The sequence below is a fragment of the Brachyhypopomus gauderio genome, chromosome 6, assembly GCF_052324685.1.
Source record: "Brachyhypopomus gauderio isolate BG-103 chromosome 6, BGAUD_0.2, whole genome shotgun sequence".
NCBI lineage: Eukaryota > Metazoa > Chordata > Actinopteri > Gymnotiformes > Hypopomidae > Brachyhypopomus > Brachyhypopomus gauderio.
The window spans coordinates 19,274,046-19,291,595 of NC_135216.1; the positions used below are offsets into that span (position 1 = coordinate 19,274,046).

Genomic DNA, 17,550 nt, shown 5'->3' on the forward strand with positions numbered 1-17,550 from the left:
AAAAAGAATCAAAGAAGCTCCGCGTCAGTGCCATTAGATCTTATATGCGATATACTGCCGACTCCCCAAAACCATAAACCCTCTTTAATGGCCACCACGTGACTGTTTTATGGGCAGCGGGCCTATCTGTCCGTGCGCCCTGGATGGTTTTTACGACCTGATTCATAGGCCAAGCCTCCCTGTTCGCTCCTCGGCCCCGTGTCCTAAAGGCAGAATGCCACAAGGCCTAATTAAGTTTGCAAGTCAAAATTCTGAGTAGCTGAATAGCTTTTCCAAACGGGTCACTGGCGCAGTCTCTGCTGAAACGACAGCGAGGGAACCGAACGGTCTCCGCGCGCAGAGTACGGGTGCTTCTACCTGTTGAACTTTGACAAGGCGTTCAAAGTCAACTTTTTTTCCCAGAACATTTTGGCTACCTCAAAGAAATCTTAAACAGAATGTTTTCATTCTGTTTAAGATCAAATCTGAAATCCAATAATTTCCTTTGGTACATGTGTTATTTAACGTAGTATAAAGTACTTAACTTAATACCAGTCAACACATAATTGTTTAGCAATATACTACGTTTGCACAAATCAAAAACAATTACTCAGTAAACACTCCTAATTGAATAAAATCCGACGCAAGAGGGGGATAAAAAATTTATTGGCTTCACCAGCGATATTTTGATATCCGCTGAATCTCCAGTTATAGCCCACATATTTACAGAACTTCACGAGATAGCAAAATGACAATAATTAAACTAGAAATTTAAATACAAATGAAAGTCGGACATTAGTACAAGTAGCTGCTTTTACGGGATAACGTGCAAAAATGATACAGTGTAACTGCTATGTTTTCACAACAAGGTTAAAAATACAGTAGGACCACACACACACACACACACACACAGGTGGGCCACTACTCCCGCCTCATCGCAGAAATGTGTGTAACCTCACATTATATTTGCGAAGAACAAAATAAATACATCCATCAAGACATATTTACACATCAGAGAACAACAAAGATGTAATTACCCAATACGACCTTCACTGTTTATAAGTATTTTAATAAGTGCGGAAGTTACTCTTTACTGTTTACTGAATGCATTCGGTGGAGACCTCAACACTTGTCGCCAAAATTGTAAATAAGTAATAAGTTAATTTACACTTCCATATGGATATATTAATTCTACCTACAACTTTAGTACGCAACGGTGCAGACACACAAGCATTTTACTTCACAATCTATATGAGAAATGTTTTGTTGATCACGAGCAATACGTGGTGTTCAGTGAGTCACAGACAGCGGAAAGTCTGTCGTGCTCAGGAAAGGAGGAACATCTCATATCCCGTTCGAACTGAGCGCACACTTTTAAGATAACATACACACACCCACACACACACACACACACACACACACACTCAGGGCCGATACACACCCCCCGCAGCCGACATACTCATACTCTTCAATTTGTTGTCCTTTTTCCATTTCATTCTCCGATTTTGAAACCATATTTTGATTTGTCTTTCAGAGAGGCAGAGCGCATGTGCAATTTCTATCCGTCGGCGACGAGTCAGGTACCGGTTGAAGTGGAACTCCTTCTCCAGCTCCAGGGTTTGGTACCGCGTGTAGGCTGTCCGTGCTCTCTTTCCCTCCGGGCCAGCCAAGTCTGTAAATACCAATGGTCCAGAAAACGTAAAATAAAAGTAAACAATAAAAAACAGGCACTTTAAAATTTTTAAGTGTTTTGAAAATTAGCTCCACACTCTTAAAATATGCACCTGTGGACACCCGCCATGTAAATCACTATACACTCATACGGAATCTAAATAAACATTTAACATTTATTTCCTTAGGGAACATTGAGGCTATCAGTCTGATTCATGGGCTTAATATAAATTAATTTGCCACAAAACGTCTGACGTTTTAAAATGTAATCGAAGGAAACTTTTAACATACAAAAGTGGCAGAATAAGAGCAATGAGGACTTGCTTTATCTTTTGTTTACCGTGGCTTAGGTGGAGTTTTCTCATCCAGGGATATATCTGTGGTTGAGAGGTTTCAGACACACTCTGAGGCTCCTGCGCTCTTCCCCTTGTGTTTCTTTCCTCCAGGCTGCTGCACGTTTTGGGGACGTCTTCACAACCCAGAAACGCACTACCGCCACTGGACGCAGAGCCGCTAGAATTTAGTATGGAGTTTTTTATGGCGCGATGAGAGCGTTCTCGAGCTGGAGAACTTTCCGCCGAGGAGCAACCGAGGGGGTCAGGGGGGTGGCGACTGCGACGGTACATTGCTTGCGGTGACCGGTTGATTGTATCGTGCATCGACAGGCGTCTCCGCTGGGCTCTGATTATAGCTTTGAGCTCCTTCACCGGCGGAGACGAACTGGTCATTCGTGGAACGACCGGTGCTGAGATCCATTCCATTATATCCGTAGCTGTACCTGCTGGGGTGCATGCTCGTAGAGTTCCGGTATTGGTCACTGGAACTGTGATCTCCATAGTTATGTAATGGATAGTCCGCGCCATTTGGATAGCGACCGCAGAATGAGTTCACAAAATAAGAGCTCATTGGTTGTCACTGATTAGCTTATAATTGTTTAGTCGGTGTTATTACAGCCGTAGAGAGAACAATAGCGCGAGTGCTTGATTTGTGTCTCTTGATAGTTTTGAGCGTCTATTGCGCCTTGCACAATTTATGATGAATTATGGAAATGACTGAGACACAGACTTCATGCTCTTACGTAGGCGCCCAAATATGGGGTATGGCTTGGAGTCACGTGTTTTTGTTGACCAGTCGTAAATCCTCTCCGATGACCTCCAGCGGTAAACTGGAGCGCAAGCAGGAAATCTGGGTGGAATCTTTTAAGGGCGAGCGCGCGCGCCCGTGCGTAGGTATCGGCCGGAGTCTGTGTAGAATTGTAGTTGTGCGCCACCCTTTGGTCAAATAAGGGAATTTCCTGTCTGTTCACTTCCAAGGCGAGGCAGCTACAGGGTCATGCAGAGGTTAATGGCTTTGCTGCAGAAAAATTATTGCTTCTGAAACAATGCACAATGCCCTGACATCTCTGCGAAAGAGGGAATATTCGTTGAATGCAATGGAGTCTAACATCAAAATTATCCATCGAACGAATGGAAGACCATTCTTCCGAGTATTAAACATAAAAAACTGGAATACGTTATTCAAAACATATTACACAAAAGGCGAGTTCAGTCCATATAACTTTGTAACTACATAGCCCTGCTTAGAATCACTGTCACTTTCACTGTAATACGTTTTTGGTTAACAGACTCTAAACCGTTCCCAAGGACTCCAGCTAAAGAGAGACAACCTTTACATGTTTACTAGGTATGTTGTTCTCATCTTTTCGTGGCATCATAAACAGTTACTATATGAAGACGTAAGGGACAACACTTCACTGAATATCGTGACCGGTAACACATCGATCGTTTGAGTGTGTAGCCTAAACAATAGTTCCGCGCGTTTCTTTTTATAACGAGGGAGTTGTTGATATTGTGGTTGTTGTTCTTGTGTGCGTGTACAAGTGTGTGTTCAATTGTCATTTAAATGAACGATATGAATTTCTTCTTCAAGATTTCCTCTTTAATTTCCCAAGACATACTGAAATGACAGCACAAACTGGTTTGCTCATAAAATTCCAGTTTTCATGGGACAAACACGGGATCCAGTCAGAGCAACCCGTCACAGTTCGCGCGCAGTGACTGAACAGCGTCAATATTTGCAGCTTTGTACCAAAACTGCTATCCAAATGGCGCGGACTATCCATTACAAAACTTGAATGACCACTGCACGGTGCAAGAAACTAAGGTGCAAATTGGGACGTGAACCAGACGCGTTAGACATTGTATAAAATAAGCAGTCAGGCTTCGGACATATTCATAACACGGATACATCGCTAAATATGAATGTGACACCCTACAACTGAACCTGAAAATGACTACTCAAATGTCATTACTGACACCTGAAAAGAATACTGCATATACATTCAAGGCTGTTACATTAGTAGTCTACCTATAGCGCAATTTGGAATAACAAATTACGGTTCAATACACTTGGGTGACTATAGTGCTCTCCCTGCCGACAGGCACCATTAATATTTAACAAGGCAAAGCACAATATATAAATTAAATTAATAAATACATACAAATAAAATGATCACGTGCAAGGGTTAATTAATTTATTAAATTACTATTTTTCTATAAATTAATTAATTATAAATTAAAGTAAAAAAATTTTTTTCTGTGCATTTATAGCATTTAACAATAAACAAACACCACTACCACTTAATAAAAATAGAATTAGATGGTGGCTGTGATAATGACGCCGATGGTGACAAATAAACCAATTTGTAAATATATATATATATATATATATATATATATATATATATATATATATATATATATATATATATATATATATATATATATATATATATATATATATATAATATTTATATATTTGTACTTAAGACACTTTCTGTACTCGACAGTGGGTTAAATACAAATAGAATAAATAACACTACTAACGTAAAATACAGAAATGTATCAGGGCGCATTAACATCAGAAAAAGTCTCCAATTGCATTAAGCACAGAAATTGATCAAATACTGCCATGGTTTTTTTTTACTCATGGACAATAAGTTTCAAATAAAACGACCCGCTTCGAGGGCTCTCTGAGGAAAGAATAATTGTTAGATGGGTCCGTTGAAATCGCTCAAAATATCAGATTAAGTGTGTCAAAATAGATAGGCCTTGTCGAAAGGACTAGAGCGCCAGAGGAACAAGTAAATGACACCCGATACTCAAACAACGTTGTCTAAATACTTAGAAAGCCGTGAAGTTGTGGTACTATTAGCTGCATTAAGCGTTATGTCACAGCGCCACCAGGCGGCAGTTTTAAGGTGCAGCCAGATCAAAACAGAGCCACATACCCTGAAGGGCACCGACCTCCTTACTGACGTCACTAAAGTGCATTGATGTGCACGTCAAGATCAAGTCCACACAAATAGAGCGCTCTGCCACGCATCAGAAACGAACCAGTGAACCGCCAAAGCAGATTAGTAATAATCACCACAACAATAATAATAATAACCACAATCACAACAATAATAATAATCTTGTTATTCATGCACTTGTGTCCTTTTTATATTCTTATTACAGAGTATGATGACTGTGATCCCACAGCCCTACCTGTCATGGCGCTCACAGCCGTACCCGTCGTGGTGTTCAGAGCCGTACCCGTCGTGGTGTTCCCAGCCGTACCCGTCGTGGTGTTCAGAGCCGTACCCGTCGTGGTGTTCAGAGCCGTACCCGTCGTGGTGTTCCCAGCCGTACCCGTCGTGGTGTTCACAGCCATACCCGTTGTGATGTTCACAGCTGTATCCATCGTGGTGTTCACAGCCGTACCCATCGTGGTGTCCGATGCTCCTTCGAAGCAGCTGTGTGTGGGACGTGGAGAACATCTGACAGGTCAGTTTGTTCTTTGTGTGAGGTTTCATCCCAGTGGTGATCAGCACTCCGGCTAAGTTGGCTCTTCTTGCCAGTGAGCCTAAATATATCTGTAACTCCAGAACTACAAAAACAAACAGAACACCAGTGAGTGGCGTTGTGTAGATGAGAGAGGAAGAGACGCGCTGAGCTCCCTGATCTGGGAGAACAACGCCTGCACATGAAAAGTTCACGTTCCTGGGACCTTAAAACCATGTGACTCCAACCAGCCAATAGGAAACCATACGGGCTCATAAAGTTGTACAGCAGTAGTAAATTTTCATAAACAACAGCAGATTTATAGCCAGGCTCTGGGGAGAAGCAGGGGCGGGAAAGCAGAGATCTTTGCAAGGCGCCATTTTACATGCAGTAATCGGTGTGTTCATATAGGTCTATGCACTTTGTAATCGGTGTGTTCATATAGGTCTACACCTTTTTATCATATGGGATTTTTCAAAACTATGTTACATGCGGTTAAATTAGATTATTATGCAGACCCAGATGAACGTACCCATCAAACTAAAGGAATGTTGTTCCCTTAAACTACCACTGAACTCCATTGATATTAAAGACTGGATGGCCTTAAATGTTTTCAAATTTTAATGAAAGTAAAATCCTAGGGGTAATTGACCATAGGGATTGTGAGATACTGTAAAAACATTCAGGGGTATATCCAGGTATATATATATATACATCTGTGTGTGATATATATCACACACACACACACACACACACACACACACACACACACACACACACACACACACACACACACACACACACACACACACACAGGCTTTCATTACTTCCCGACTTGATGATTGTCCAGAATGCTGCAGCTGAGCTCCTGACAGGACAGGACAAGACTCCCATACTAGCCCATCTGAACACTCCCTGTGGACTGTAGACTTTAGAATTAAATGTAAAGTTGTATTTTTTGTTTCTAAATGCCTGAATGGCATGTCTCCTTCTTATCTTAATGGACTTTTAACATCCTGTGCTCTTCTCTGGTTGCTCAGACACTCTCACCATCTTACTTGTTGTCCTGTCCCTAAAGCAAGACTAAAGCATAGATTTGAGACAGTAGCAGCAGAGTTCTACATTGAGTTTCCCCATATATGTCAGAGTTCTAGAATGAGTTTCTCCATACATGTCAGCATGGACGTAGTTTTGATTTCATAAGTGGGGGGGACACAACCTGGGGTGGCGAACTGTTGAGCGGGGGGGGGGGGGGGGGGGGGGGTTGAATGAAAATTGTTGAGCGCTGTGAACAAAAATTGTTGAGCGGGGGGGGGGGGGGGGGGGGAGCTCGGAGCTGCATGATCCTAGTGCTAGATTTGTCGCTATTTGGATATTGTTTTTTTAACCGTTAAAAAGTGGGGGGGACATGACTTCGTCGCTACTTAAATATTTGGTTTTAACTGTAAAAACTGGGGGGGACCAAAACCGGCTTTTGAAAAAGTGGGGGGGACATGTCCCCCCCGTCCCCCCCCAAAACTACGTCCGTGCATGTCAGAGTTCTAGAATGAGCTTTTTAGTGTTGTGTCCCTTGCATATTAGATAGACTGCCCCAGACATTATTTGTTTTAAGTAATGTCTTAAGACTCATCTTTACTGTTTTACTGTGTATTTTAATCTCTCTGTGCATGGCTTAATTAATGTAATAATTATAACGCAATATTATTAATATAAATCCATTGATTATTGTCTTTCATTATGCTATTATAGGGTTAGGGTTAGGAAGTATATATACTAATGAAAATGAAATTATTATGCTGAACTTTGTAGACCTCTGCATCAGCACGTTATTAACACAAATGTGTGAAGTTCAGACTGAATGTGAGAGGCCTGTTCATTAAAGCAACAGTCTGTTTTCATACCACTATACATTCCAAACCAAACTAACATTTAAAACCGTGTATAATACAGTAAAGTGTGCAAGTGTGTGTCTCTCTACACGGGCAGATTTAGCTATGGCCCCTGGGCTGGAAAAGCTACTAGTCTTAGTCAGTGCTGGGTTTTAAATACAGACTTCATCCACTGACATCCAATGTGCAGAATTTCACAAAAGTAGCATAAAATACTTTTTGTACATATTATTGTAAATTTCATTGGACACATTAAGAATATTTTAGATGAATACCTTTATATTTATTTACTCTGTTATTCTTTGCGTAGTGTATTCTCATCTGTCATTCTTGGCAAAGAAATAATTGTATTGTACATGGAAAGCTGTTTCCAAATGAAGATGACAATATTCTCTCTTGTCTCTTTCAAATGCACCACTAATGCAACATATTCACAAACCACTGTGATATTACCACATTATCCTATTACCACATTATCCTATTTGCATATATCCATAATACCAGGGTTCGAATTACGGGGGGGATTGGGGGGGTCAGACCCCCCCGTTTAAGGCATCAACCCCCCTAAAGGGGCAAAACCAATAATTTGGGGGGGGGTCAAAACATTTAAATGTACTTCTCACATATAATGTTAAATACTACAAAAAAAATGCAGTGTCTATGGCTGGAAGAATATTCTGATACGATTTCAAGCACCCCTAAAGTGGATCATACCATTCTGTGTTAATAGCCATTCGCGTTTGCCTGCCTGACTCATTATCGGTCAGGTGATGTAATGGATTTATCATTTACGTGCTGTAGACATTACAGTAAGAAAGCAAGACACTGTAAGGATGGTAAGACTTCAGTTTACTGAAGCACGCGCTTGCGCTGTACTGGTTTTCATTTACACCCTGAAAAAAACTTGATCCCCCCAATTATCATTGTAGAATTCGCACCCTGCATAATACCTATTACCATATTATCATTTTTGCATATTACCATGTTACCCAATTACAATATTAACTTATTACACCACCTAATGATAAGACCTGTTTAAGTTGTGTTTAAGAACACAACATATATAAACTACATCATTTTCCTGGTTAATGTTACTGCTGTGGATTCTACTGAATTATGGGGATAATAACACCTGCAGAGATGTATCAGTACTGACCTGAGACACTTTTCCTTCAATAATCATGAATTTAACTAAACTCATAAAACTCAAATATATGAAAAATGCCTTGTAGCATATTTTGCTTCTGTTTCTTGTAGGCTGTTATAGCAGAGGTTAGCTCTGTGAATGTAGTCCATATCAGTGCTTAATTAACTCTTTGAACCTAGTCCTAATCCTGTAGTAGTGCTTAACTCTGTGGAACTTGTCTTGTAGTAGTTAGCTGTGTGGCTCTAGTCCTTGTATCAGTGGTTAGCTGTAGGTGTTTCACACAGAGTTGGAGGTCAGTTAACTATATTTCACTATATGAGCTGCAGACATGTGCCTATCGCTTCCCCACTCAAAGTTTCTTCACCCTGGTACAAACATATTAGTAATGTGGACTTGGCAAATTACATTGTGTTAATTTGTGTTGGTTATTTGTCTGATAACAAGGCTACATTGTGTCAGTTTGTGTTAATTTAGATGTCTATTAACTTGGACTAGTATTTTTAACTGCAATTAATCACTGAGTCAAAAAATAAAATATCTTCCTTACAAATATCTGTCCAGTTAGTAAGGATTCCTGTATAAATGAGATAATATTAAAGGGATGAGATAATATTAAATTAGCCCGCATAAGACCTCACAAAAGATAGTTATAAAGTGAAGCTATGCACCCACTGAACTAGCAAACATGGACGGACAGGGCTGAAGTTGCGCTGGTCCGTGGTGCCGTTTCACTGCGCAAAGATGGACACAGTATCTCCAACATGAACAAAGATGGATTCAGATCTGACGCTCTTCTCCACGTGTAGACTCTGATTTCTGTGTTGGACCATTAGTAGGTGATACTGCTTCATCTGTTTCGATGGTATTGCCATCTTAGCCAAAACTCCGTCTTTAAATCAAACTTTCCTGAATGACTGACCAATTATGAGCAAATTGACGAATAATTTGCGGAGCTTCTTCTGGTGGATGGGTATGAGAACTACGCTTTACTGGAAAAAACACGCACAATACAGACGACGTTTTCCCTTCCATTTGATTTGTTGGTGAAGAATCCTTCGTGTCGTTTTTACGAGGCTGGTGAAGTACGGCGCGGGTGCAGCTGGCGCGCGCTCCAATCCAACCAGCAGGCGTCGGGCTTTAACCGTCACGTGGCCATGCCATGTGCTTTGGTCATCCAATCAGGTACAACATGCGTTTGCGTCGACGTCTGCCCTCGGGATTCCAGCGCTGTGAAATTGTACACACACTGTAACGTAATCTGCACCGTACTCGGTGTATTGCCTTTTACAGTGGGAACATTAATAACAGGCTTAAAGGAGATTCGATAAGCGACCGTTTTCTTTACGGTCTACATTGCTCTGAGAATTAACGCTCTGAGATGGTTTTGACAAGTGATAAATTACGATACGTACAAAAAAGAACACATTTATTTTTAACAACGACGTTTCTACACACATAACAACAACTGAATTACAAAACCGATTAAGTGAAAAAGGCATTACAAATTCTTTACTTTTTTAAATTTTACTTTTTAAACAAAGGCATTGATGTATTCTATTTTAAAACGTGAAATGATTCTTTGGAATTGGTTCAGCAATGTTTATACCTAATTAACACTGTTTTTAGATGTTTATTTATAAACAGAATTTATGTTTTGTAAGTTGGCATGATTGAATGATTGAAAATAATGACGTAGCCCTAACGGATCCTAATAATAATGACGTAGCCCTAACAGATCCTAATAATAATGATGTAACCCTAACATATCCTAATAATAATGACGTAGCCCTAACAGATCCTAATAATAATGATGTAACCCTAACAGAGCCTAATAATAATGACGTAGGCCTAACAGATCCTAATAATAATGACGTAACCCTAATAATGACGTAGCCCTAACAGATCCTAATCTTTGGAGTGTTTTCTTCACTTTCCACCAAAGTTCCGTTTTATTTCATTTCAAGTTATTTTTGTTGTATTTTATTTTATTGTATTTTGAAAGTCACCGATGTCTTCATGTTGATGCTACTTTCTTGTCTCCAGCATGGTTTATATCACAGCCCAAAACTGCCTAACATTTTTTTAAAGTCTTTTTCCGTTGCAGTAGATAATAGTATCTAGAGATAACAATACATTTCAACAATACATTTCACTCTCTGATTCTTCAAACATATTAACACGCATTATTAATAATATTATTATTATTATTATTATTATTATTTAGTTTATAAGTCAAATCAAGAGAATCCCTATTACGCACTTTTATTTTATGGAATACAATAATGGAATAAAATAAAAGTATTTATTTCATGGAATAAAATAAGGTCATAATTTACTGTGAGGAAATAAATTATTGCAACTTCAATTTCACACCACACGCATTCGTTTAAATTCCTGCAATGAGTACTGCAATGAGCAACACAATCCCTGTCACGACAGTGTTACACAACGTCGAAAACCTCAGTATCGACAACACATCTTTCTTTATATAAAAATGTAAGACATATTACTGACTAAGTTATATGTTAAATTATTAAACTAAATTATAGTTTAATTTTATTAAAATTATAGACTAAATTACATGTTTCAGAATGCGTATGTTATGTTTTGCCTTCCGTCCAGTACACATATAATAGAGAGAAAAATTGACAATACCGATCACAATAGAGAAAGAAGAGACAAAACGGAAATAATTATCATTGTGTTTTACTGTTATTATTAATTACGAATCTATAGATTACCAAATTAGTCAAATATGTTTTCCCCGAGTCACAATTTAGTCCCTTAGATCAACACGCCAGAGAGTGTTTGACTATTGTATCTGTAAAAACGACCAAAACCTACAGGGTTTAGCAAAATCACTGTATTATGTAGCCGAAATGATAAAGTGACGATTTGAGTCCATTACTATAGCCTAACAGAGTCTAAAGTGGACTCGAACGAATAAAAACTCAAAGGTACAGTTAACTAGAAAAGATAGATTTCATTAAGTATATAAATATTTTCTTCGACATCATTATTTGAAGTCATACTGCATCATTTGTAAGTGCTTGAAATAAGGTTTGATACACTGCGGCTGTATATGACGTCATCACACGTCTTACGTTTGTAATACGCTTTGAAAGTGGCCATTTTAGCCGATTTTGGTGGAACTTTGCTGACATCCTGTGGTCAGATGTTGTAACAGTCTGAAGAAAAAGCGCGCTTAAGATATTTTGCTGGAAGAATAACAAAAATGTTCAAAAAAAAATGGAATATGCGATATATTTCTTAGATCCTGCAAATCACCATTACCAATAAATAAATAAAAGGTATAACCGTAACAAAAAATACTCCCGTGCGCTAGTCTTTGCCATTTAGGTCCATAACATTGAGACAAAAGGTGTTGGAGAGCGCCGCGGGGTTGGCTCCAGCCGGACACGCCAATAAAACCAGATTATTTCCGCTGCTCTTTACGTGCATGCAGCAAAGTCTATTGGAAAGCACCAGAGGGGAGAGAGAGAAAGGCTCCAGCCGAAATGGGCGCACGGCTTCGGAAAGCGGCCTAATTGTGTCTGGACAGCCATAAAGCCATTAACCCGGGAATGCCAGACAGTGTTGTAACGCCTGCACTGAATGTCTGCGTCTCGCGGTGAGGTCTTTGAAGTCGCCGTCCATCTGCGGGTTGTGTGCGTCAATTCACGTGCCGTCTGGTGTATTTTACACTAGAGTGTTAGAGCTATGCTATACAACTCATGCAACATTTATTAATTGTCGGCGTACAAAATGGGAAATCTTAGCGCGTGTCGCTATTTGGCACGAGGATTTCTGTAGAACGGGTAGGTACGTGTTTCCACGTCACGGGTTGTCCTAAAGCAGCTCCCGGATGCACTTACAACGCAGTAGTCGCTGACTTCAGCTGTTGGGCCTAATAACATCTCTCTTGTGTTGCGTTCTCTCGCCTCGCAGGGCTTTGCACCCCATAAACGGTTATGGCGGTAATTGTCTTTTATGACAGTATACAACTAGAAAACTCTTTTAGCAGAAGCTGCACTGCGGGGAGAGGCAGCTAGGGTAGCGCCTCATCACACCCCAAAATGGCCTCGACTATCCGTAGACGCAGACGAATACAGAGCCAGCTATATCTAACACACAAAGGGTGTGTGTGTGTGTGTGTGTGTGTGTGTGTGTGTGTGTATGTGTGTGTGTGTATAATAGAGAGTCTGCGAAAGGGGAGGTGGTGCATTTAAAGTATAATTCACGCATGTGAAATGTGTGTCACATTTTTTACACCACTTCGCGATGCGAAATAAAGAGAATCCAGTTTAAGAATTGTGGAATAACTTTAAGAGGACCTTGCTAGATGAAACTGTGGTGATAATAATAATAATAGTAATATGGTATTTAGGTATTTATTCTTCAATAAATAAAGTATGAATTACAATAGTTATATCTGAACTAAAGATCAGAAGACCTTGAGGTATATTTATGTTGGCATCAGTTTATGTTTTAATTTCTGTTGTATGTAGCTATATATAACTTCAATGTAATTTACTGACTCCCTGAAAACAAAATTTAGATTTTAGAATTTAGATGTTGTCACGAACAGTTTGTCTTCATTGTGATGTAGGTAGCGAATAGACTATGTAGTGATAAAAACCTTTCGAACAAAAGCTGGAAATATTTCTAGATTTCTGATGTCCGATTCTGTGAAAACTACATTGGCACCACATAAACGCAGATTAAACGCAGCATTAGACAAAAATATGAGCAAAAAACTTCACAACTATGATCTAAAGGCACATACACACACCAAGATACAGTCGGACGTGAATTAACACATAAATGGAATCCATATCAGTTTAAGAAAAAAAAAACAAAGGGCTTGGTGAAGTCCATAAAAACAGTCCGTCTTTCTTTTCAGTACAACTGGATTTGTGCAATAATCGATCATGTAAAATCACGTAAGACACACAAGTACTCCGATATGCAGTACAACTGGATCCTAGCATGCTTTAAGACTAGAATTTTCATGAAATGATCGAGACAGGATCTAAGTTAAGAACTCCCCGTCTGTTCGGGATTTTCCAGTGTCTTCTACAACGTGTTCTCTCTGTCATGCGTCTTTCGTTCTGTCTTTGTTCAGTTTTTTCATCTTCATCCTGCGGTTTTGGAACCAGATTTTGACCTGTCTCTCAGTGAGACCGAGCAGGCGCGCGACCTCGTATCTGCGGTCGCGTGTGAGGTAAGTATTAAACAGAAACTCTTTCTCCAGCTCGAGGATCTGGTGCTTAGTATACGGGCAGCGTTTTTTGCGCGTAGAGCTCGCGTGAAGCCAGTTGGACACGGGGTTGTCTGAAGAAAGGCAGAGAGAGCAAGGAGAATATCGGAGTGCGACATTATGAACCAACACCAAACCGACAGAGACATTTGAAAAGAACACGTGCAAATTTAGCAACACCGAAATTAAAACGAATCACGAAATTTAAGTCATTACCACGTTTACCAGGAGCTACAGCATTAACCAGTAATCCTCAACACGTCTGACAGGCATCGGGTGCAAAGTGTAGTTAATCACTGCACGCACTGCAACCTAAAGCCCCTTAACCGCTTCATCTTACTTGGACCGGTGTCGGTTCTCTCTTGGCTCTCTTCTGCAGCATCTCCATTCCGGCCGGACAGCGGCTCGTGCGTGGCGCGCACCCCGTTTGGGAAGTCGTCGTGTTGGAGAACAGAGAGGGAGGTCGCGCGTGCACTGCTATTGTGCGTTCCAGCCAGCTCGGGTTTGGCGGAGTAGTGAGAATGGGTAGTCGGTAGTTCGGTTAGACGCAGAGGTCCGCAACCGGATTCCAACATCCACGACTGTGCGAAGTCTCCCGCTAATGGGGGTTGGGGTTGTGCATGCGAGTGATACACAGATGTTACCCCACTCACCACAGGTGCTGGTATGTGGCTCCAGTTCGAGCCGCCAAACACTGGCTGCTTTGATGGGAATATGCAGGGTCCTAGCTCGTTGCAATCGGTAGGCAAAGCTGACTGCCGCGCGTGCGGAAGAAGTCCGGGCCCGGAGGGGATGTGTGATTGCTCGCTCTCCGAGAGAATCAGGGAGTCTACGTAGTATCCTGTCACAGCTCCGGATGTCGACATGGTGGGGGCAAACACACAATCATATACACACATAAAAACACCAACATACACACACCAACACCCTCGCAAAATAATAAACTCTGGATATCAAAAGGCAGCTTCGCCCTCGCAAAGCACCAGTCGGTTAATAAGTTGAAGACAAGCTGCCATTCGATTGGGTGACGTGTGCACGTGACCACAGGGACAGAACAATAAAGGATAAATCAATCGCCCTTGCTGTAAAAAAAAACCCAATTTTGCTTAACGCTGAGATCTTTAACAACCCCAGTTTAATGGAAAATAGAAAAATACCCACTGAATGTTGTAAAATTGTGGCGTATACAGGAATACTGAAGTAAAACCAACATGATATGTAAATAGGCTGGACTTCAGAAATCTGATTTTAAAGTGTTTCAAAACATTCCAAAAGGAGATGGGAACATTTTAACATAAACATCACTTTAGAAAAAATAAAACTAAACAAAAAACAGGAAACCTACATTTCAAGTTTATTTCATCAAATGACAGAAATTAAACTCTTTATAATTATTTACAAATAAAATACGTTTTGTTATTTTAAAAAGTCAATTAAACCATGTTGAACCATGTATAATTTCAATTAAACCCTGTTTCTCTATGTAAAATTTTGATGTAATATATATTTTTTATTTGTGTCGTGGGTGTTCTATAAATAAAAAAGAAAGAAGCGTAAATAAGCAAATGTACAAAACCTACGTCGCTTTCACTTTTAAACGAACCCTGGTAATTCGCTGAAACTATCAGTCTAATCAAGATTATTATTGATTCAATACAGTTTTTTGCAGTTAACAGAAATGCCTTGAAACCTTTAAGTGCCATAAATGTATGGGAATAATGTTCACATACTAGCTGGATTAAATCTATGCTAACTCGCGTTTATGTAACTTTAATACCCACAGATTCGCAGTGTGATGGTCTTATTCTCGTCAGAAAACTAATACACTGCGTCAACCCTCCACCATACAACACCCTATAACCGCTACATTATAAACATTTATCAACAATTCAGTATAGTCTGTGCAATAGGAGCAAATAAATAGATAACACTTGAAACACGAAATAATAATAAAGCTTTTGCATTTACAGGATCCACTTCTTATAGCCACACGCAGGAACAAAAGCAACAATTATTATAACAACGAAGAGCTGTGGACATGTTACATATTTTTTTGGTTTATGATATTTGAACGGATAATAATCTATAATATTTAGAAAACAAAAATGAGAAGGCTTGAATAAAAACATTTGCCATTATTAAAACATTTTTTCGCCACCACTACTACAACAGCTATTACACCTACTACTACTACTACTACTACTACTAATAATACTAATAATAATATTAATAACAATAATAATAACAATAGTAATAATAGCACTAATCATAATTTGTTACCATTGAAATTTGGCCGTACTGACAATGGTCTGACCAAAACAGTCGGCCAACTTAAAACAAATAAAATCGTTTCTGTTAATAATGAAACCACCCATGAATATAATACAGCTGAAGTAAATAGATTCAGGCCAAATGCTACTAATATTAAATTGGAAGGTTTAAAACCCAAAGATTTTTGTCTTATGTGCGTATAGACACCGTTTACATTGTTGGTAATGTGTACTGGAAACATTTAAAAATATATATAAACCAAAATTACACAATAAAACCAAGAGTACTATTATTGTTTTTAAAAACCACGCAATTTCCACTTAAACTGACACAAATCTCAAAAAACATGAATTATATTGAGAGAGAGGCCTGGATAGTCCTGGTGGAGAGTGGCTACATTTTACAACAGGAAAGGCAGATACATTTAAGAAAGAAAATAGAACGGAAACGGTATGGCACTTCGGGGCCGTAAACGGCTGAAGGGTGTTTGTTAACACGGCCGCGTTTTACCGCAGGCACTATTCATTTCTTTTGGACCCGAGATAAGGTCCTGTTGGCCGTGCTGAATGCCGTCATAAAGCTCGTGCAGTCTTTTGTGTCTAGCCGCCACTTAAAGGGCAGAGCGGAAGCGCCCTCGAGCTGGAGCTCCACAGAAGTCGCTGTTGCCCACGAGACGTCTCTCCCTCCCCTAGACCTCACCGCGGTGGACGTAACCGAGGCCTTGTCTCATTCCGTCATCAACGACGAGTTTCAAATAAACTCCGCACAATTTGATCGATGCTTCTGTACTACACATGACTCGTAATTCGGGCTGTTTAAACATACATACTGAGGTGTATACAAAATATTATACAAAATGTCTAGTTAGTTATAACAAAGCTAACAAAATGGAAGCAATGATAGAGGTTATCTGGATAGCAGAACTGGCCTGCAGTTATCTTCACAAACATGCAATGGGAACAGAACAATATATATATCGACGAATTTAACTGTGGCAATAAAGACAGTTTCGTATTGCTGAGGTAGAAATGCAATCCCAACAACATGAAACTACCTAAACCACTCGACAGTCTCGTGTCCGCACAGAAGAGCAGCTAGTGAAAACAACCACAACACAGTAGAATTCAGGTTATAACGGAGTCCATAACGAAGCGGATCCGTTACTATGAAGAAAACCGATCGGTGCCGCAAGATAAAGTCCATAGTGTCAACGCAACAACATTTAACATTAAAACAAGGAAGCTAAGATCTCGCCTTACCTGTGTACTCCAGCGCGGTTTCAATTCTAACATTAGAAGGCCAGTAGACGAGAATAGCCTAATGTTTTAATGTTAACCCAAGCCCAGTCTCTCGCAGACTGTGTTTTAGAACTGCTCGGAGGGTAGACTCGCACAGAAGTGACGAGCCGCATACAGCAGAGAGCTATAAAACGCCACAAAAGCGGACTAAACTGGCTACTATACAAGCTCATGACACGCCGACACCTGAATTCAAAGAATTTACGCCAGC

The 17,550-nt window shown here is 39.9% G+C and overlaps 2 protein-coding genes across 2 annotated transcripts; both read right to left on the reverse strand.

The window, feature by feature from the left end:
• Positions 1-2: 2 nt before the first annotated feature.
• Positions 3-4,170, reverse strand: hoxa5a (homeobox A5a). The gene is given in 3 exon segments (XM_077009425.1): positions 3-1,651; positions 1,991-2,252; positions 2,254-4,170. Coding segments are annotated over 3 exon segments (813 nt in total). The 5' UTR covers positions 2,557-4,170; the 3' UTR covers positions 3-1,403.
• A 2,628-nt stretch (positions 4,171-6,798) lies between these two features.
• On the reverse strand, positions 6,799-17,282 carry hoxa9a (homeobox A9a). Its single transcript, XM_077009426.1, has 2 exons — positions 14,111-17,282; positions 6,799-13,844 (listed from the first exon to the last, which is right to left on the reverse strand). Exons 1-2 carry the CDS (start codon positions 14,667-14,669, stop codon positions 13,606-13,608), a joined length of 798 nt encoding a protein of 265 aa, XP_076865541.1. The 5' UTR covers positions 14,670-17,282; the 3' UTR covers positions 6,799-13,605.
• Positions 17,283-17,550: the final 268 nt, after the last annotated feature.